This window comes from Vulpes vulpes, unplaced genomic scaffold, assembly GCF_048418805.1.
Source record: "Vulpes vulpes isolate BD-2025 unplaced genomic scaffold, VulVul3 u000000641, whole genome shotgun sequence".
NCBI classification, from domain to species: domain Eukaryota; kingdom Metazoa; phylum Chordata; class Mammalia; order Carnivora; family Canidae; genus Vulpes; species Vulpes vulpes.
The window spans coordinates 290,624-313,618 of record NW_027325782.1 but is presented as its reverse complement, the minus strand read 5'-3'; the positions used below and the strand labels follow the sequence as shown (position 1 = coordinate 313,618).

General features: G+C 39.9%; 1 protein-coding gene across 1 annotated transcript in view; it reads left to right on the top strand.

The window, feature by feature from the left end:
* The first annotated feature begins 10,176 nt into the window (after positions 1 to 10,176).
* LOC140597332 (uncharacterized) overlaps positions 10,177 to 22,995 on the top strand; it is a 45,556-nt gene continuing 32,737 nt past the window's right edge. Inside the window, exons 1-2 of the mRNA XM_072745551.1 lie at positions 10,177 to 10,238; positions 13,507 to 13,911. Of these exons, the coding sequence (XP_072601652.1) occupies positions 10,177 to 10,238; positions 13,507 to 13,911 (467 nt within the window). The remainder of the gene's footprint in view (positions 10,239 to 13,506; positions 13,912 to 22,995) is intronic.

The following is a 22,995-nucleotide window of genomic DNA, read 5'->3' as shown; positions in this document are numbered from 1 at the left end:
ACAAATATTGTTCGACAGATATGAAACTGGGGGCTCAGAATTCAGATTTCACTTGCGGAAAACAAATAGCAAATACTGGGTCAGAAGTAGATCACAGCTTTATCCACTATATCATCTCGTCTGTTAAACATTCTCAATTGCTGTTCTGGGAAATAAAAATCATTATGTTTCCAAAGTAAATTATGAACCAACAGCTCCGAACGACTTGTGTTAGAGGTAACAGTTCTTACACAAGAAAAAAAAAAGCAACTATTTGTGGCATTACCATGAAAGTCTCTTACTGTGAACTTTCAGAGAAAAAAATTAAATTTACAAGACTCTCATTGATTTAAAATGTAACATAAAAAAACTAGAAGAAAAAAGAAATGGTGTTTTGTGTTATGATAATGAAGTAATTTTCTTTTGTGTCTGGTAATTGCATTGGAAAACATTTTTAAAAAATAAGTACAACTCACACTTAACTACATCTTTGAAGAAGTAGAGGAAGGAGGATATTCATTCAGAGGATCAGCTTGATCTTTGCTTCTTTCACAGAGATCAAAAGACTTACTCTTATTTGGGAGGGAAAAGCAGAATTCCATTAGGACTGAGATGAAGGATGCTGGGAGCAGAGTAGCTGCCTTCTCAGTGCTTCCTAATTGGGTATCCTATCTCCAGAAGATACTCTTAATGGATTCTTCAAAATCTTAATTCCAGTAATTAAGCCATTTAGACATTGGAAGGATGTTAAACAGAGTCCAGTAAGAGCAACAGGATTCAAAGTCACTGCAAATGACTAGAGTGGCAAAGAGATAAATGGATTGGAAAACAGGAAACTTTTTTCCTGGCCCTCTAAAGTTAATCTGCAGTGCCTCAAATGAGTTCATTTATCATTCATGGGCCAGATAATAGGTCTCAGAAATCTCAGAACTGGTTCTCTCTATATAAATCCATCCTTTGTTTTAGAAACAAATCCTAATTTTTCCCATTCTGTCCTCATCAGCATGCTGACTTCCAAGCCCAGCCCAACTCAGAATTTGTGGACTTCAGTGTAGTTAGGGGCCCGAATAATGTGACAAAATGTTCTTAGTTTTACTAAAATCAAACTCATCACACATATTACAGTAAGTTCTGAAGTTGGTTATATTGTTTTTTTTTTTTTTCTTTAAGCACAACCACAACAAAAGTGATAAAGCCCCAACTGTATTTTCTTTCCAATGACAATGAACAATGAAATGTTCTCTGTTTCTGAGAGGATCATATGTTCTATAGAAAGTAATTTAATAAAAAAAGAACATCATTTAAGAAGGCACATCTTAGAGCAGTACAGACATTTAAAATTTGGGCCACGTATTTATGTTTTAAACTGCAGTTCTTACTCATTCTCTATCTTTTGCCATTTGCTTATCTCATTGGACAAGCATATTCTCAATAGCCGGTATCTCTTTCTCCATATATGGAACACTAATCACATACAGTTGAAAATCAGGAGGAAAATTAGCATTCTGTAAACACCAGTCACTTTCTTTCATGGTGCTTCACTTTATTTACTATAGAGATTTTATCGATATTGCCTGGAGTGACTTGCTCTTTTGTTGAGTTTATGGTTGATTTGTATCTCAACAGACTGTAAGTTCCATGAAAGCAGAGCCATTTTCTGTCACGTGTTCTTCTAGAGCCTGAGCCCCAAAGAGGTGTGCTTGGCACATAGTTTTGTTTTGTTTTTGTTGTTTTAGAGAGAGAGAGAAAGCTTATGCATGGGGGTGGGGCGGGGGGGGGCAGAGAGAGGGAGAAAGAAAATCCACGCTCAGCATGGAGCCAATATGGGGCTCCATCTCATGACCCTGAGATTATGACCTGAGCCAAAATCAAGAGTAGGACACTTAACCAATTGACACTTAGCCCACCTGGCTGCCCCAAGGTATTCATGTATTTTAATAAACTCCAGGCACAGGACTAGACACATTGTGGACATTACCTCATTTAATTCTCAAAGTGATCTTGAAATGTAAATATATTAGCCCTTTTTCACAATGAGGAACCAAGGCTTAAAGGAATTAAGTAACTTCTGAAAAATCAAACAATTAGGAATTTAGGTGTGCTGTGTGTTCTGTTTGGGGACCATGTTACAAGAAATGTTCCCAAAGTAGGCCATGGCTATAAACAAGATGATATGGGGACTAAACAAAGTGGCCTTAAGTAACAACAGCATCAGACCATAAAAAAATTATTCCCTTTAAAACTTCTTTGTAATTAACTTTATTACATCAAGGACAAAGTCTCAAACTGGTGCCAGTTTGTATGTATTGCTCCCGCAGTAATTGCTACTCTCTTCTTCTCTCTCTCTGTCTCCTTATTTCACTTAAGGGCAGGGAAGAATATAAACCCAGATTTTGTTTGCAGTGTAGAAATCTTCTACAACTTACTTAAGGCAATTAGTTCTGGTTTCTGATTTGCACTAGTAACAGAGTTCCATCATCAATAAAATTTTAGATAAAAGCCTTAAATTTACTTAAGGAAAGTATTAATTAGATAAGAGTACAGGTGGGCAGCCCTGGTGGCTCAGCGGTTTAGCGCCGGCTTTGGCCCAGGTTGTGGTCCTGAAGACACAGGATCAAGTCCCACATTGGGCTCCCTGCATGGAGCCTGCTTCTCCCTCTGCCTGTGTCTCTGCCTCTCTCTCTCTCATAAATAAATAAATAAATAAATCTTTAAAATTCAAACAGGGATTTTGTAATTTCTCCAGAGAGGCAACTTTCACATACCCTCTGTTGAATCGGTCTGGAATGTTCTTCTCATTTGCCACTCTCTTCTTTAGCTGGCTAGGAGTTAACATTTAATACAATGCTTGCCCTAATCTTTTTATAGCCACTAACTGCGGCTCCCTGGAAGCTTCCACATTTTGTTTCTGATAAACCACATGTTAGACATTTGCCCAAACAAAACATAAAGAAAGTGTTTGAACTCAGCCTGTGCTATTTTTGCATACTTTTACTTTATAGACAAGTGCTACAATAAAGACAACGTGTAAGTTTAGGGAGATAGAGCATGTAAGACCCCCAGACTTATTGGCCTGTGTACAGAACAAAATGTTTAATCCTTCAGAATATCTATCTGGAGGAAGAATCATTCCTGAAATGTTATAGTTTCAGTTGTGTGCTGAGTGTGAAGCAGGCCCCTAGTGGCTGTAGCCATCTGGCTTTTGGAGAATCAACTGGACCTGAGAAACCACAGAACTCTTTTCTTTAACTTGTTTTTTTTTTTTTTAATTTTTTTATTATTATTTATTTACGATCGTCACAGAGAGAGAGAGAGAGAGAGAGAGAGAGAGAGGCAGAGACAGGCAGAGGGAGAAGCAGGCTCCATGCACCTGGAGCCCGACGTGGGATTCGATCCCGGGTCTCCAGAATCGCGCCCTGAGCCAAAGACAGGCGCCAAACCGCTGCGCCACCCAGGGTTCCCCTTTAACTTGGTTTTTAGTGGTAAAAGCCTGAGGCTGGATTGTTCAAATCTCCTTAGATTCTCAACATTCCAGAGTCCCCTTATTGTAAATTCCCTCTTGGGGCTTAAGCAATCATAAGTGGGTGTCTGTTACATATATACGAAAGAATCCAACTTTAAAACTGAAATTTTAAAACTTTTAAGGACATTAAACTGGTCACTAATATATTAGGCATCTGTATGTCTTAGTACATTTTTTTTTCACTATAAAAAACTCATCTACTCATTTCAAGAGCTAACAGGTAGGGTTAACTGCCTCTAAAAAGTATCAGTAAAGAAAAACACTCTTATTCAGTGAATTTATCAATGTAATGGGGCATATAAAACATGCACATACATAGCATTTCAGATTTCATTTTACCTTCACCAAAATTATGTTCTCATTAAAATGACCTAAATCTTTTGAATTAAAAGAACAGGAGTTTCTTAAAATATTCAATATTCTTCTGATATTAGTAATATATATATATATAATATATATAATAATTAGTAATATATATTAGTAATATATTACTATTAGTAATAGATAACATAAAATATATATTTATATATATATATATATATATATATATATATATATATATATATATATAATGTTAACTCTAGGATTTTCGGCAGTAACATATTAGCCAGATTTTCAGGAATTTGTACTGGGAAGTCACAATAGCTGTTTTACTTCTTTTTGTAATGTATATCTTGAGAAATTTAGTACCTCTATACTTCCTGAAATTCTTCTCTATTACAATTATCCTTCCAACATACCACACACTTTCCTATGGCTTCATGTTTTTTTGATGCTATCTCTCCCCTCAAGTAAGTTTGCAAGGAAAACTTCTATTTATCTTGCAGAACCTGATTTAAATACCACCACCTCTGACAAGCATTCCCTATTTACTTTCTATCTCTACCTCTTGGAGTAGAAGCAATTTTTTACTTTCCGTTTATCTTTCATCATATCACTCTGTAAAACCATCTAGTATTTTTATGATCTGCTCTATTAGTAATTTCAGGTCTGTCATCCAAAGTTATCTAGAAGTCCCTTTATGGCAAAAAACAGGTCTTCTTCATAATTGTGTCTTTCTAGCACACTAGACAATTTCTGATTGTTTAGTACACGTTTGTTGTTGTAAACAAAGAAATTTCAGCTCAGAAAAATGTGATGAAAATTTCAGGTGATCCTAGAGTAATGGTTTTGAGAATTATTAAAAGGTTCTTAAGTACAATATTAAGGCTTTTTGTGGTTTAGATGTATTTTTTTTTCCATTTATGATTCTATTAAAGTTTTAAAAGTGTTTCAAAGTAGTTTTATCAATTTCTATTCCAAGCAACAGTGTATGAGAGTTCCAGTTGTTCCATATCTTACCAACACTGAGGGTTTTCAGATTATATTTATATATTTATATACACACACACACATTGCTTTTTAAACTATTTTGTTTTCTTTTTTTTCTTATCTTACAAACAGTAACAGTAGGAAATACTACTAGAAATAATCTTTTTCATGTGTGTATTCTATTTCATTATTAGCTCAGTACTATCACAAAAGCTACGAGAGAAGAATTAAGAAATCAGACAAGTTTCAACGTTATTGGTTGTTACATTCTGGTAAAAAATGTTATTAATCTAAATATATTTCTGAGACCATATACTTTATAGAAAAGTACTCATATATCACACACAACATGTTACTACCCTAAAGGAAAACTGATATAATCCTTATATAACATTTGTATATCATATCCAAATTAGGGTTTTACTTTCTTCCATTCTGATGTTGTCGGTTACTGATATAATTAACCATAGTAGTTCATCCTCAACTGGTAATACTGATTTCCTTTCCTGATTGCCCAAAAGCTCGGACATGAGGCAGAGGCCAAACACTGTTTTTTATAATAAGGCAGGGCAGTTTCACAGCCCCATGAAAAGGACTGTACCAGGAACTCTAATAATGCCTCAAGAAATGGACTCAAAATATAGCACAAAAGCAGCAGCTTTTATTTTTTAAGATTTAATTTATTTATTCATGAGAGACACACATAGAGAGGCAGAGACATAGGCAGAAGAAGAAGCAGGCTCCCTGTGGGGAACCCCATGTGGGGCCCGGTCCAGGACTCTGGGATCACTCCCTGAGTCAAATGCAGATGCTCAACCACTGAACCACCCAGGCATCCCATGGAGCAGCAGTTTGAAACACACCGAGGACAAACATTATATGTTCTCATTCATTTGAGGAATATAAATAATAGTGAAAGGGAATAGAAGGGAAGGGAGAAGAAATGAGTAGGAAATATCAAAAAGGGAGACAGAAAATGGAAGACTCCTAACTCTGGGAAACGAACTAGCGGTGGTGGAACGGCAGGAGGGTGGAGGGTGGGGGTAAATGGGTGGCAGGCACTGAGGGGGGCATTGACGGGATGAGCACTGGGTGTTATTATGTATGTTGGCAAATTGAACACCAATAAAAAATATATTTATTATTATAAAAAAAAAGAAAAAAATGAAACACACGGAGGAGATTGATTTCCTGATATCGCAACTTGTGCTGGGGGTGTAGGGATCTTCAGGAGCCTTCTCCAAGAACAAAAGAAATGATGGATGCAACGGCACTCCCCTACCCCTCAGCCTGTATATCTGGACAACTGCAGGATTCAGCATGAGTACTCTCCATTTAGCTTGCTAACACTCCATGCCTTACCCCAGTATTCTCCTGTGGACCTGTCCACTTCAACAAACCCTCAGCAGGAGTCAATCCAAAGCTGTGTCACAAGAGTGGCAGTGTGCAGGCAGCCCTAACAGGGACCAGCACCACTTCATAATGACTCCTGCCCTGGGGAGAGGGAAAGCAACCACACATACCAGTTTGACTGCAGCCGCAGCAGTGGGCTAGGGCCAGACATCTGTTCTGACTATAGGCTCCACCAACCAACCAAAGCTTCACAGGGCACAATGTAGGGAGCCTGCCCTGTAGTTCAGTGAGACTGAAGCTCTGGAAAACTGCTGGTCTGAGTAAACTCAAGCCCAAGGTGGGCCCCAGACTGACCTCTTAACAACACAGAGACCAAGCCCTAGCCACAACAGGCAAAGAGAACCATTGCAGACTACTGGACTAAAGACAAACACGAGTGAGCCTCAATAGTAGGGCACAGACAACCCACATAGGAGACACTTGAGAAGCATCAAGTTCTGGGGAACAGGGGACATTGCATTGCAAGGCACAACAGGACCTCTTTTTCAAAAGGTCACTATCGTTAAGGGCAGGATATGTAGCTGACATTCCAAGCACACAGAATCAGACACAGAGAATTAGACAAAATAAGGAGATAGAGGAATATGTCCCAAATAAAAGAACAGTACAGTATCAAAACAAGAGAGCTAAATGAAATGCAGATAATATGCCTGATAGAGAATTTAAAGAAATAGTCATAGAGATACTCACTAAATTTGAGTAAAGAGTGGAAAACCTCAATGGGACACTCAACAAGGAGATAGAGAACATAAAAAAGAACCAGTCAGAGATGAAGAACTCAGTAACTGAAATTAAAAACACACTGGATAGAAGAGAGGAAGCAGAACTCAAGGAGGCAGAAGAATGAGGTCAGTGACCTGGAAGGCAGAGCTACAGTAAGCAATCGAGCTGAATAAGTAGGAGAAAAAAATAATAATAATAAATGAAAATAGATTTAGGGAACTCAACAACAACATCAAGCATAGTAACATTTGCATACTAGGAATCCCAGAAGAAAGAGAAGAGGGGGTTGAAAATGTATTTGAAGATATAGTAGCTGAACGCTTCCCAAATCTGAAGAAGGAAACAGAAATCCAGATTTAAGAGGTACAGAGAGCCCCCAACAAAATCAACCCATGGAGGTCCACACCAGACACACAGCAATTAAAAACAGCAAAAAGTAGTGGGAAAAAGAATTTTAAAAGCAGCAAGAGAAAAGAAAATAGTCACAAACAAGGGAAACCCCATAACACTATAAGCTGATTTTATTTATTTTTTGTAATATGTTCTTATTCTTTATTGCAATAAAGATAAACCATGTATTCAAACAAAAATGTAGTAAAAGGCCTATCCAAAATGAAATTCTCCTATAGTTAAAATTCTTTTTTTATAATAAATTTATTTTTTATTGGTGTTCAATTTGCCAACATACAGAAAAACACCCAGTGCTCATCCCGTCAAGTGCCCCCCTCAGTGCCCGTCACCCATTCACCCCCACCCCCCGCCCTCCTCCCCTTCCACCACCCCTACTTCGTTTCCCAGAGTTAGGAGTCTTTATGCTCTGTCTCCCTTTCTGATATATCCCCCACATTTCTTCTCCCTTCCCTTATATTCCCTTTCACTATTATTTATATTCCCCAAATGAATGAGACCATATAATGTTTGTCCTTCTCCAATTGACTTACTGCACTCAGCATAATACCCTCCAGTTCCATCCACGTTGAAGCAAATGGTGGGTATTTGTCATTTCTAATGGCTGACTAATATGCCATTGTATACATAAACCACATCTTTATCCATTCATCTTTCGATGGACACCTAGGCTCCTTCCACAGTTTGGCTATTGTGGACATTGCTGCTATAAACATCAGTGTGAAGGTGTCCTGGCGTTTCATTATAAGCTGATTTTAGCAAAAATTTTGTGGGCCAGAAGGGAGTGACATGATATATATAAAGTGCTGAAAAAAACATCTGCAACCACGAATATTCTAACCAACAAGGCTATCATTCAGAATAAAAGGAGAGAATTAGTTTCCCAAACCAAAGTTAAGGGAATTCATCACACCTAAACTAACTTTACAAGGAATGTTAGAGGGGAGGCTTTGAGTGAAAAAGAAAGACCATAAGCAGGAGTAAGAAGAATAAGAAGCAAAAAGCAGTGAGTCTACAAAAACTAGTCAAGGGATTCATGAATTAAAAAGATGTAAAGTATGTCACCATACACATAAAATGTTTTGGAGAGAGTAAAAATTAAGTGCTTTTAGAATGGATTCAAACTTAAGGGGACCATCAACTTAAAATAGGCTGCTTTATGCATAAGATGTTATACGTAAACCTGATGGTAACCACAAATCAAAAACTGGCAACACATATGCAAAAAAGAAAGAGAAATGAATCCAAGTAATCCACTAAAGAAATCAGCAAACTGTGAGAGATAAGAGGTATGTTCTCTAATGTCCCTACTTTGTTGAAGGTTTTTATCATGAGTGTATGTTGTACTCTGTCGAACACATTACATCTACTGAAATTAGTGTTATTATTATTTTTTAAAGATTTTTATTTATTTATTCATGAGAGACACAGAGAGAAAGAGAGAGGCAGAGAGATAGGCAGCGGGAGAAGCGGGCTCCATGTAGGGAGCCCAACATGGGACTTGATCCCGGGTCTTCAGGACCACACCCTAGACTGAAGGCGGCGCTGAACCGCTGAGCACCTGGGCTGCCCTATTATTATTTTTTAAAGATTATTTATTTATTTATTCATGAGAGACACACGCACACAGATAGAGGCAGAGGCACAGGCAGAGGAAGAAGCGGGCTCTATGCAAGGAGCCTGACATGGGACTCGACCCCAGGTCTCCAGGATCATGCCCTGGGCTGAAGGCAGCGCTAAACTGCTGAGCCACCCAGGCTGCCCTCTACTGAAATTTTTACATGGGTTTCATCCTTTCTTTTATTGATGTGATGTATGATATTGATTGATATGTGAATATTAAACCACCAGCCTCCCTGGAATAATATCTTACTTGATTATGGTGAATGATTTTTTAATGTACTGTTGGATTCTGTTTGCTAATATTTTGTTAAGGATTTTTGCATCTATATTCATCAGAAACAATGAATTGCCTGTAGTTCTCTTTCTTTTTCTTTCTCTTTCTTTTCTTTCTTTCTTTCTTTCTTTCTTTCTTTCTTTCTTTCTTTCTTTCTTTCTTCTTTCTTTCTTTCTTTCTTTTTTTCTTTTTGGTAGTGTCTTCATCTGGTTTTGGTAGTAGGGTAATACTGGCCTCATAAAATGAACTTGGAAGCTTTTCTTCCTCTCTTTTTTGGAACAGTTTGAGAAGAACAGGTATTAACTCTTTAAATGTTTGATAGAATTTGCCTGTGAAGCCATCTGGCCCTGGGTTTTGATTCAAATGCAGACCTTTTCCCAAAGTCCTTGCTCTTAACCTGTATCATATACCTAGACAAGAAGATGCTGTGGATAGCAGATATAAATGTTGTGAGACAGAAGAATATTCAAGCTTCACCCTTCGCATTCATATCTTCATCCAAGTCCATTATACTTAAATGAAAAGGCCCCATTTCAGATTTGTGAGGATCTTCTGGGGCTTCTTTTACCTATCAGTAAAATTTTCCTACAATGGTGGAGGTTTTGTTTTTGTTTTTGTTTTTTTTATTCAAAAGAAGTTAGAAATGGAAATGATAGAGAATAGTTTTCCCTCTCTGTCTAGACAAATGCATTTCTCTTAACAGCTCTCTTGAATCTTGGTGAAGATAGAGACTCTAGAGCGAGTAAAACTGCTACTCTTCCCAACACCTGCTCTCACTGTATGAGGACTAGGGATAATCAGAGAAGTAGATCTTAATGTGCATCATATGCTTCACTAGACTGGCATTGTTCCAGACAAATAAATTACTTGACTACAGAAGGTGCAGTTATAATGGAATTTCAACTAAGCAATAACAACGATAATGGCAAAAAATAACAATATTAATAACTATGGATTTGTGGGCTTTCTAAATTGTTCAGAAATGTGAGGTCCACAACTGATGTGTCTGCTGTCCAATGCTTGATTTGTGGTATAGATCAAAAACTTTTCCTTGGGTGGCTCAGTTGGTTAAGCATCTGCCTTTGGCTCAGGTCATGATCCCAAGACCGTGGGATGGAGCCCATCAGGCTCTCTGCTCAGTGGGGAACCTATTTCTCAGTCTCCCTGCTTACCACTCCACCAATTTGTGCGCTGTCTCTGTGTCAAATAAGTAAATAAAATCTTTTAAAAACATTTTCCTGGGGGATCCCTGGGTGGTTTTTTTTTGTACAAAATTTTCAGTTTTATTATAAAAATGCCCACACAACAAAGATTGTCATAAGTCATTTCTTGGCTCTACTTGCATTCAGCACTTGCTCTTGAGCAGCTTTCTTTGCTTTTCCCATCTCGACAAGTTCCTTATATCGCTTCATGCAGTCCTTCTTTGTCCTGCCAGGCACTGCTTCTGCTATTTTTTCCCACCTTTCAGGTGTATTTACTGGGTACGTTTTTAAATCCTGTTCCAAAAGCTTCTGTTCTTCTGTTGTCCAAGGGGTGAAATCTGTGCACGGGCCTTCAAATCGTTCTGAAGGTGTCGCATTGTTGGCTTGAGGCACCACTCCATGCTCTTTTTTAAATTTATCAAAAGCCCTTTTGTTTATGTCATCTTTTTGAAGAGGGTCAAGTTTTTGAAGACTCTTTGCTTTGCCAATAACATCTTTGGCAGTTCTCTTGACTCCAGAAGAAGAGTGTATAGTCTTATCATTAGCGATAACTTCCCATCTTGAATTTGTTCCAGCAAGGAAGAGGTTCACAGCTTTAATTAGTAATTGCAAATCATCTTCTGACCAGTTTTTACTGCCATTTCCACTTCCACCAGTTCATTTCTCTGCATTCTTGGATGCTTGTCGCATTCGAGCCTCACCTTCCTCTTTCTCTTTTCTAATCTGCTCATTTATTTCTTCTGTTTTTTCCAGAGCAGCCTTTCTTACTTCCTTTGTAGATGATGTGAGTGTTTCATTCAAACACTGTAAACTTAGGCACTTAGCGCCTGCCTTCTGCCCAGGGCATGATCCTGGAGACCTGGGATGGAGTCCCATGTCGGGCTCCCTGCATGGAGCCTGCTTCTCCCTCTGCCTGTGTCTCTGCTTCTCTCTCTCTCTCTCTCTCTCTCTCTCTCTCTCTCTCTCTGTCTCTCATGAATAAATAAATAAATCTTAAAAAAAACTTTTCCTCGAAAAATCATGTGAAATTTACATACAGGGAAATTCACAGAACACAATTTTTTTATTGTCCATTTGGTCAGGGACTAATTGCCATATTAAAATCACCCTCTGTCAGCTATTTTTTTTTCTAATGTATATTGATTGGTTTCTTATTTAATCAGACTTACACATTTTATTTCCATTGAATATGGAATTCTAATTCCTTACTATTTAACCTTAACTCAAATCTTACCCTCTCTTTTAATAAATTAGGACATACCAATCTTGTAAAATATTATTTCTAATTATCGGTTAGTACATTCCACTCTCTTCTTTCATCTGACAGGTGAGACACACAATCACTCAATCTTCATGCAAAGATATATGACGATGTAATACAGTTTTACAGAATACTGTGTATGTTATTTCTATTACATAATTCATTTTAGTGTTTCCATCCATCAAAATATAGCGTTCATCTGAAACTTCTCTAATAATTCTTTTGCCTCTTATGTACAGAGATAGATAAATGAAGTGACTGTCTTACAACATGTAATAGGTTGACTTATTTGTTTGTATGTGGGGATTTATACAGTGATTTGTCTCCAAAGAGGAAGTGAAATAATTTTTTTAAATGGAAAACATAAAAATTTTAATGTGAAGACTACAGGGAAGGCTTTAATGAAGGAGAAGGCTGACATATTTTCCTGATAATGACAACACAGACATTGTTAAATTTCTTTGCGAGGACAATGAGAAAAAAGTTAGGAGGGTGCTTTTATAAAGTCATTGTTATTATTACTCAAGTCAATGAGCTGTTAAGTACAAGCTTAATTATGACCTATGTTCATCATCTTGATACTTAATAACGCACCAGATGCACTTTCCCTGCTTTGTCAATTGCCTGATCTGGGATCCCTGGGTGCCCAGCGGTTTAGCGCCTGCCTTTGGCCCAGGGATCCTGGAGACCCGGGATCGAATCCCACGTCGGGCTCCAGGTGCATGGAGCCTGCTTCTCCCTCTGCCTGTGTCTCTGCCTCTCTCTCTCTCTCTCTCTCTCTCTCTCTCTCTGTGACTATCATGAATAAAAAAAAAAATTGGCTGATCTATCAGTTGACTGAGCATTCCCTGCCAAATGTGACTGTCTTCCATCTCCAGAGGAGATAGCTGGTTTACCCACATCTAGACTTCATCGTTTTCTTCCCAAAATATTTGTTCCCTGAGACAGGTTCCATCGGAAATTAGGTCGGAAATTAGGTCGGAAATTTGTTGTTTACTCAAATTTGTTACTCAAATTTGTTCCATCGGAAATTAGGTCGGAAATTTGTTGTTGACCACATCTTAGGTCAGAAGAAACAAATGAAACAATATCTCATCTTGATAAATGATTGAGATACGGTCAGATGACATACTAATTTTAAAAGTGTGTTAATCCCACCTAAATATAGATGACGAATTAATTTAAACGTGGGCTAACCGGCCTGCTCTGCACTGCATCCAGGTGATGCCTTTGCTCTCAAGTTAACCTGATTGCGCAGAGGTGCCCTTGTTCCCTGACTTCATCCCCAAACCATCAGGATTATTTCAGTTTACCTTCTCCTTTTCCCAGAACATCCTGTTTGGAGTCATGCAAAGGGAGTGTTTGCTGCAAAGAAGCCTAATTCATAGTTAACATTGTCCTTATCATGGACATACTACGTAGGGGAATGCCTCTGCTGGAGGTCACCCACCAGGACCCACAAACCTGTGGCCCACACCCAGGCTGGCTGGGCTCCAGACAGGTTGATTTGGCTCCTTCCAGACCCAAGCCCAGGGCGCTGGGCGGTCGTGGTTCACCCAGGGTGGGGGCAAAGTGCCCAGGGTAGCAGCACTTCTTATTTTTGGTGGAAACTGCCCCTCGCTCTGGCTTTCAGGACCTGGGGGTGTGCGCACTCATCGCGACAGTCCCTCTCTTAAGTGAGGCACTCCGCGCCCCCCCCACCCCCAATCACCTCTGCGCGCCCCCCTGCAGCCCTTGCAGCGCCCAGCGCACCCCAATGGCGGCCACTGAGCTTCCTGCAAGCTCCCAGTTGCCTCCGTCGCCGCCTGGGAATCTGGGGCCCCAGGGGACTGCGAGCCCTGGTGTCCGTGGGACACAGGGAGGACGCAGCCGCTGTGCCTGCCCCACCCGCCACCCCTGGGAGCGGGGAGGCCCGGAGAGGCGGGGCGCGGCCAGCAGCTGGCCTGGGGCAGGAGCAGCGCCGCCCACAGCCCGGGCCTGGAGCCCAGCGGAGGGGGAGCGGCGGGGGCAGAGCTCTCCTCCGCGGGGGAGGGCCCCCAGCGGGGGGCACAGCAGCACCAGGCAGCTGCCCGGAGGCCGCGGGGTCCTGGAGCGGGGGTGGGGGGGCAGCTGCAGCGGGAACAGGCCTCCGTGGAAGCGTGGCTGGTGATCACCGGGACTTCACCTTCTCTTACTTTGTTAGGAAAGCCACCAGGTAAGGAGGGGACCCCCGGAGGACGCGCCGGGCGCTGAGTGGCCTGGGGCTCAGCTCGCCCCCTTCCTGAACCTCCCCCCTTCCTTCACCCTTAAAGGAGCTCTGTTCCCAGGCCCTTTGCTTTCCAAGGAGGGCTTTGGTCCCGCTGGGCCATAGAGATCTCTACTCCGCGGCAGGTACAGCCCAGACGCCAGGCGTGGGGTTCGATGCAACTTTCTCACAAAGTTAGATGCAACAGTGCACAGGCTGGACCCCCTCCCTCGACCCGCCCCCCACCCCCTGCCCTGGCATCCCCAGGGCAAGATTGTTCAGACACCCCGCTCAGAGGCCTCCCCCCCCTCTAGCCTCCGGGGCCCCCTAAATCTTAGCGCCCCTCAAACCATGTTGGAGCCCTTCCCTGCAGCTCCTCCGGGAGCACCATTTCCAGCCTGGTCGCAGCGGCTCCGCTCCACCCCAGGCCGCTCGCCGGCCCTCAGGGGGGGCGGGGAAGCCGGCGGGGGAGAGCGCGGGGAGCCCTAAGGCAGCACCATGCCGGAGTCCTCCCGGAGTGAGTGGGGTCGCCTCCGCCCCCGCAGTCCCTCCCGGGCTCCGCGCTTCCTTCCACTCTCTGGCTGCGCCCAGGGCGGCGCTGGGGAGGGCGGCGGCGGCGGAGGGCAGGTGCCCTTTGGGGACCAAACAAGGTACTTCCCGAGCATCCCCCCTCCCACTTCCCTTGGGGGCGCGGGGCTGGGTGCGGGGTGGGGGCGTCGGGGTCAGCCGGGGGCGGGGGTGCTCCCCTGGAAGCGGACTGATAGGGTTCTCTGCCTTCATTCTCTTCGTGTAGTCCTACTTAGGGACCTCAGAAGCGGCTCTTGTTTTTCTGTTTGTTTGTTTTTTCACAAAAGGCTGTTTCTCCTAAAGCTTTGGTGTCCCTGTCATCCCTGTTGGGGTTTGGGGACAGAGCCGACCTCTTCGGGCAACTCTGATCTCCAGGGTTTCGTTACTCCCCGTCCTTGTAAAGTCTTTAAAAAAAGACTTTTTTTAAAGCTATGGTTATTAAAACGTATGTGTGTATATATTCTTATATACTATCTGTAAGAGTTCATGTTGAGTAAAAGTCAGAAAAGGAAAGTGTAAAATATTTAAAGAGTAGCACAGACCATTAATTGTAAGAGTTAAAAAGCACCAAAAGCTGTCAGTTTAAAGAATATAATCTAAGAGCTTGTGTGTAGTCAGGGGTTCTGGTTTGGGCTGATATTTGGTGGCATTAACTGGGTATTTAAGAGATTACTCAGTTGTTGATTATAAAAATTCCAAATTTCTAAACCCAGCGTGATTCATATGGTTGTGGTAAAAACTTATTGCAGACATTTTCACTTTAGAGCTAGGATTGTTTTTTTAACTAGAAGCTCACATTACTTTGCTTTTTTCCCTTTTGTTACACGCTGTAAGTGTAAAATGAGTCTGTGATTCAGAACCCCATGAAACAGATCGTTCTGTAGAAACATTTAACATTTTTTAAATTTAAAATAAATTTGGATTCACTTAGATTGGGCATCCGTGCCTGTAAACAGGCATGTTGATGGAATATTTCTACCTTATTTGATTTAATTGTTGTCATTTGACATTCATGCGTGCTTTTTTATCCTATCCCCAGACTGAATGATCTGTCCTCACAAGTAGTCCCTGAACAGGATGAAGGTTTCTGGCATTCCTAAATTCTTATTTATATACCTGTGAAGGGGATCCCTGGGTGGCTCAGAGTTCAGTGCCTGCCTTCTGCCCAGGGCATGATCCTGGAGACCTAGAATGGAGTCCCACGTCAGGCTCCCTGCATGGAGCCTGCTTCTCCCTCTGCCTGTGTCTCTGCACACCCCCCCCCCCCCCGGTCATGAGTAAATAAATAAAATTTAAAAAATACCTGTGAAAATTGGTTGACCTTGAAAGGAGTTCTGCTGCTATATTACATTGATTGTTATAACTTATCTTCAAACACAGAGCTAAGCACCTAGTTTAAAGAAAGCTACAAGCTTGGGGCATAGATGCTTTTTAGGAATCGCAGCCTCAAAGGAAAAAAAAAAGGAATCGCAGCCTCTTTATGTGAATTTGAGTGTCAATTGAAGAATTCATAACATAATCTATAGGCAGAAAAATTATTTTGAGACTTGCAAACTACAACGTATGGAAAATCCCACCCTCACTGTTCTACCTGCCTGTGTACATACCCTGTGAACTAAGGGCTCTAATCTTCATGCATTTGCAAATGAAGGCTTCTGGTGCCAGTGCCACTTTAACAGCTCTTCTTCTTGCCATCATACTAAAATAATGTTACCTTTCATTATTTACTAAACTTCTCTGCCAAGGAGGGTGATGTTTTACATCATTTAGTATTGTAGGAGTAGCATGGTTGACTTTTTATTGCTTTGTTTTGTACGAGGCAAAGAGAATATTCAGAATATTTGGCATTTAATGGAAATAGGAATTACTAAGTGAGGACAAGTTTTTATGACCGCTTGGATCAAAGTCCAGAAACAGAAGTCTTACACTTCCGTGTAGCTTTCAGCGATAGACTTTTTATTTGACACTGCAAAACTGTGCTGAATTAGTTCACATTCCTGGTCCTGTGTCTAGGATTTTTTTCACTTCTTTTCTTTTCTTCTCTCTTTCTTTGTTTCTGTCATAATTTTTCTCATCTCTAAAAGCTGTAATATTCTTATTTGCAAAATAGTTCTATTAAAATCAGATGAAATAAATTTAACACCAATAAAAGATAAATGTATTATAAAAATTCAAATGAAATAAAATCAGATGATAGATATCAAATAAATATTGCCATCCACTTTTTCAAAAGATACTGTTTCTGTGAATATATAGGAATATAATTCCAATTATCAGATAAATGATTTGTGAGGCATATGTTATTAAGTTGTCACTAGTGTTGAAGATAATAAAACTCTATGGTTATTGACTCAGTCTGACTTCGGTCTTATTTATAATAATTTTATGGTGGTAATTCTGATGCGGTGATGACCTTTTCTTTTTGTATGGTTTATAAACAGCGTTCATATAGCCAGCTTTAAGCTGCTCTTTAGTACTCACCTCAAGATGTGCAGTTTTTAGTATTTTGAATATGTTGTGCAACAAAATTTTCTTTTTAGTAATTCCACCTAAATATTTAAAATATCCGAAACTGGCTTTTAAGTTTCAAAGGTAGAATTTGTACCTTCATCCTTATCTGAATACAGAGAAGGTTTCCTAAGGTTTGAAACACAAAATAACTTAGGACTTTGCTTGAACTTCCTACTGCATTTTAAGAATGCTCAAGAAAGATTTCTTCTGTAGTTGAAAAGGCTACACAGAACTGTTTGGTGTTTATTAGTTTATCCCCCAAACATTTTTCAACCTAATATTTTATTAAACCTGTAACTGTTATGTCGAATTAGATGTGTTCTTTGTTCTCAGAGCTGATTGTAGGATGACAGCCTCTTCCTAGGAGGAAAGTCTTCCATAAGGACCACTGGGCAATTAAACAAATCACTGAGTTGATTGATTGTGGAGGGTTCAAAACGACTAATTTCTGAATTTAGGATGCAGTCTAGTTACTGACTTTGCAGGACTTCCTATGAAATTAGTTTAGCTGGATAGATGCGGATTCAGTTGACCAGTGTTTACAGCTGATTGATGTGGTCGCGGTGATATCTGTTATATCAGGCTCTGAGTAAAAAGCGCCTGTGAGCTACATACCTAGGAATAAAAAATGAAGGAAGGCTTTCCAATATAGGAGTCATTCATTTGATATTTAGCTCTGTAATCTTATTTACCGACTTGGTATTCCCACTTAACTTGAACTATATATATATTTTTTACGATGTAAGTGCTTTATTCATTTTCTCTAACTGGTAGAAATTTACGCTTACTGCCAAGCAAATGTTTAAGGCAGGTAAAGCCAAGTACTCACTTGGCTTAAGTTTTGACACTGCAAAACTGTGCTGAATTAGTTAAGAACTTGAGTTCTTAAGAGTCATTTTGCTAAGTATTCTAAAAACCTTTTAAGAAGCTCTTAAGGATATCTATTTATTTCTCTGGTTTGTAGTTTGTACTGAACATGCTATTTAAAGTGTTATGTGCCATTGGTAGCTTCTGTTTTCCTCGAGACTTTTCCTCTGATTCTGAATTGTAAAGTCAACCTTTTGGAAATTACATTTTCTGAATAATTTTATTAAACTAAACTTGGGACTGAAAAGATACTCTTCTAGTATCATATCTCTAGTGATAACTATAAAAAATAGCCATCCTTATTTCTGCTCTCTGTACATATACCGAGGTATAAGAAAAGATCCGGATCTCTTAAGCTGATGAAATAATTAAACACACACACACACACACACACACACACACACACACAGAATTTTTGCACTTTAGAGTTAGAGAGGATCATGAAATCCGGTGTTTCTCAGACTTAAGTAGTGTTCCCCTGCTAAAGACAGTCTTATTCATCTCTAGCATATTAGAAAGCATTTGGTCATAAGTAACATAAACCCTACTTGGATGCATATAAAATTGACTTACATGATTAAGTGCCTGGAGATTGGTTTGGTTATGAAATTGAGCTGATCAAATACCCGTCAAGATTCTGTTTGTCTGTATGTCTGTTTAATCTGTTTGTCCTTCCTTCAGTCTATCCATTCACCTCTTCTTCCTTCTTTCTTTCCTTCTGTCCATCTACCCTTCCAGTTTTTGGTCTTATGCTGTGTTGGCTTTATTCTGTACATTTTCTTTATAGGCTGGAAGCCTTTTTGGTGCAACTTTCGGTGGCTCTTAATATTCTGAAACTAGAGAAATACCTTGTTATTTGTGTCAGTCCTCTCAAAATTACTCTGGCCCTGCTTGGGTCATGTGCCAGCTCTGGACCAATCACTGTGTCCAGAAGAATAGGTTTATCCAAGGGGTGGATAAGCCACAATCTGAAATGCCTTTGGGGGAGAGGGAATTTCCTAAAAGAAAGCGATGTAGACACAGCAAGAAGTTCCAGATACCTACCATCTAGTGCCGGGCTTCCTTTTATTTAATGTTAGTTAAACGTGGAATTCTTAAGAGCTGGTATAATGCTGCCATAATTACAGCATTTTTCCAATTGTAATACCGAAATAAATTTGTGAGTTAATTACGAACTAAAATGGTACAACCCCAGCCAGATACAAGTTGACAGCATTTATTAAATCACCCTTTTAGAGTGAATCTGGCCCTGCCTGCCCAGTAAAGGGTCTGCTGAGGTCAGCTCACCTTTGCTACAGTTGCCTTAATGATGATTGACTTCTTCCCCTGGGTCTGCTCAGTCAGGAAGCTTTTATTCCAATAGCACAGCATACCAACTTTGGGTTTTCCTTGGTCTGAAAGCATATTTGCATATCAAGGTGGTCTCTTTTCAAGATTTCCCTTTGTTCTGCGACCACTAAACTGCAGTGTGATTGTGAACACAAATATATACCTGACTGCCAAAATTGCAGGACAGTGCTTGATTCCAAGGTGGTCATCCCAGTATTTTAAAGTATACTTCTTTCACCTTCTTTCTCTCCTCCTCCTCCTCCTCCTCCTCCTCCTCCTCCTCCTCCTCCTTCTTCTTCTTCTTCTTCTTCTTATTATTATTATTATTATTATTATCATCAGTGTGGAAACACAAAATTTAAGACACTTTCATAGAAAAATTACAGATCTCCACAACACACTTGTTTGGGGTCCCTCCAATTGGAGGTGCCCCCAAGTGCCAAACCAGCACAGTCTTTCCCATATCTCAGCTGCAAAACAAATCAGTTTACATATTTACAGCATAGACGTCAGTGACTATGTTTTCTTTCAGAGATAAGTAGGATTTCCTTTAAGGAATATTTTTCACACATGTGTTTGTGAGTGCACGGAAATTTACAGAACACATCTCTTTCAACTCTCAGTCAAGTGTGAATGTAAAACCACATGAAGCAGTTATGCATTTAATTTGTATCGGGTCCCAGTTAGCTTCTCAGATGTTTTCATAGCTGGAGAAAACTTGGAAATACTAGATAACTTCAGGCAGAGCGTTCATGTCCTTTCCATGCCAGATCCAAGAGAACTAATCACTGTAATATCGGAGTAGAGGTTATTTGAGGATATCACTTGGAGGTGCTCCGAATCTCCCCAGCTTCATTTAATAGCCTATTATAGTGTAGTCATCTTTTCTTTATCTAAAGCAGTACTCCTCAAAGGGGATGCTGTGGGGGTACCTAGGTGGTCTAGTTGGTTAAGTGTCCAGCTCTTGATTTTGGCTCTGGTCATGACCTGAGGGTTGTGAGATCAAGCCCCACCTTGGACTCCATCCTGGGCATGGACCCTGCTTAAGATTCTCTCTCTCTCCCTCTCACTTTTTTCCCTCCCCAGCTTCTCTCTCTCCCCCTCTCAAAAAGAAAAGGTGAGGGATGCTATTGGAGTTCGATGGTGGCTTTTTTATGTTGTTTTGAGACACTGTACAACACATTGCAGGATATTTAACATCCCAAGGCCCCAGACACTAATTGCCAGAGTGCCCCCATCATACTGACCCACATTTCCAAATGCCCCCAAGGACATACTATTACGTACATACTACTTGGTTAGAAGCCATTGTTCCAAACTCTTTCATATTGATTTCTACTGATGAATACTGTGTAAGGGCCCCAGATAGGACAAATCTTAGCTTCAAACCCTGGAGCTATCTCTTTCAAAGATTATGACCTTAGGTGCTTCATTTGCCTCCTCTGTAAAATGGGGATAGCATTTACTTTGTAGGGTTCTTACGAAATTTAAAGGAAATAATGTATATTTTCTTCTCTCTCCTAGAATGAATTTCAGTAGTTTACTCTTTTATCTTTATCTTGAGAATCATCAGCACCTTAAATATAATCACAGACAGTCATTGCTTTATTCTGGCAAGTGGGAATTAGAACAAATGAATGGTGATTTTATAGATTTTAAGAGTCCTTATTTTTTACATGAATGTTAATTAATGATTTGAACAGAACCATTTGTGAATTCTGTGAGGTACTGGAAAAGGAAGTGGAAGGGGAGCTCAGACCTCCCAGTGCTGTCCCCAGCATTGGAATTGGCCCAAATTAATAACCCTCAGCTTTAAAGTGAGAGAGGGTAGGGAATCAAAGCAGAGACATTCATTAGTGAGCTTAAAAATCTCTTTCAGGTCTCCTAACTCAGGGAAAAGAACTAGGGGTGGTGGAAGGGAAGGTGGGCGGGGGTTGAAGGTGACTGGGTGACAGACACTCAGGAGGGCACTTGAAAGGATGAGCCCTGGGTGTTATTCTATATGTTGGCAAATTGAACACCAATAAAAAAAAATTATGAATAAAAAAATCTCTGCTCTAAGCATTCTTTTTTTAGGCTTATTTGAGAGAGCAAGAGAGAGAGCATGCACACAAACAAAAGAATACAAGCAGGGGGAGCTGCAGAAGGAGGAGGGAGAAGCTGACTCTCCCCTGAGCAGGGAGCCTGATGCCCATGGTTCCTTGCTCTATCCCAGGACCCTGAGATCATGACTTGAGCCAGAGGCAGATGCTTAACCGGCTAAGCCACCAGGTGCCCCAGCACTAAGCATTCTTGATTCTCACAAGGAGAGCAGAGTGTCAGATTCTCAGATTCAATAGTTTTCTTCTTTAACTACTTTCCAAATATATGAGTAGTGGATGCAGGTCAAATCATTCAAACAGTGTAACTCAAACTGTAAAATTAGGATTGAAGGGCAGGAAAAATATCTAATGTTATATTTATTTTTGTGAGTTATTTTTGTGGTTTTCCTACAGATCATTTTAGCAGATTTCCGTATAGGTGTTTAACCATCCCTTTCCAGACAAATAATTAGTATAATTTTTGTAATTCTGGTTTTAAAGTGATTAATTCACATGACTTATGGAAAAAAGCACTGGACAGAAAGAAAAAGGGATGACACTTTAATAGTAATCTTCAAAACTTGGGAATATGTTGTGTTTTGTGGATTACTCAGGTCCTGCAACTTTTTAATCTACTTGTCTGAAGCATCCTGCAAATCTCCCCAAATATTACTGCTCAAAAACCTGGTGCATAGCCCTCCTGGAGGCCCAAGCTTCAGCATACTTAGAGAATTTCCTCAATTGAGCCCCTTCGGTAGGAGCTATAACAGACCAACTTTAGTTTCCAAATCTGTATCAGAGTGTTAAAGTATTATGTTATCTAGTACTAAAAACCATTCTGCGATTTAGAATTATGATTATTGTGAAATATTGCAATTGTTTTCATTATAGTTATTTATTTTCTCACATTTGTTGTGAGTTTTATCTTTGATATTTTGAAAAAAGGTCCCCCAAATCTATAACTTATTTCTGCAAAAAAAATTAAGTTTTTGATAGTAATGGGAAAACAAGATATGTTCTTATATTTATTTTTCTCAACTAAATATTCAGCTCTTTATTTTTATACATTATTCAGAAAATTACATCATATATAGTGTAGTTATTATTAGTCTAGGGAGTCTTAATGGTTTTTCAGTACTAAATTGAGAGAAAACAAGCATTGAAAAGACCATTTTATTCCTTTAAGTGTTTCTGTACAGATATTAGTGCTTTTAAAACAGGAGCCTAAGAAGCAGCAGTGGCTAACATCTAGTTGTTCTGTACAAGCCTCTTGAATAATTTTTATTTTTACAAGAAATCACTTTTGAAGGTATACTCCATTTAATAATGTTTGATTAACTGAAAAGTAATATCTATCATGTATTAAAGACTGTATTAGGCATAAGGCTTGTCTGAGACTCTATGCTGTCACATTATATGTCTCATTTCCTTAAATTTTTAAAAAATACTTATTTATTTATTTATTCTACTTTACATTTTGTGGCTTTTTTATTTTCATGTATCTATTTTTTATTGGTGTTTAATTTGCCAACATATAGAATAACACCCACTGCTCACCCCGTCAAGAGCCCACCTCAGTGCCTGTCACTCAGTCACCCCTACCCCCCGCCCACTACCCCTTCCACCACCCCTAGTTCGTTTCCCAGAGTTAGGAGTCTCTCATGTTCTGTCTCCCTTTCAGATATTTCCCAATTATTTT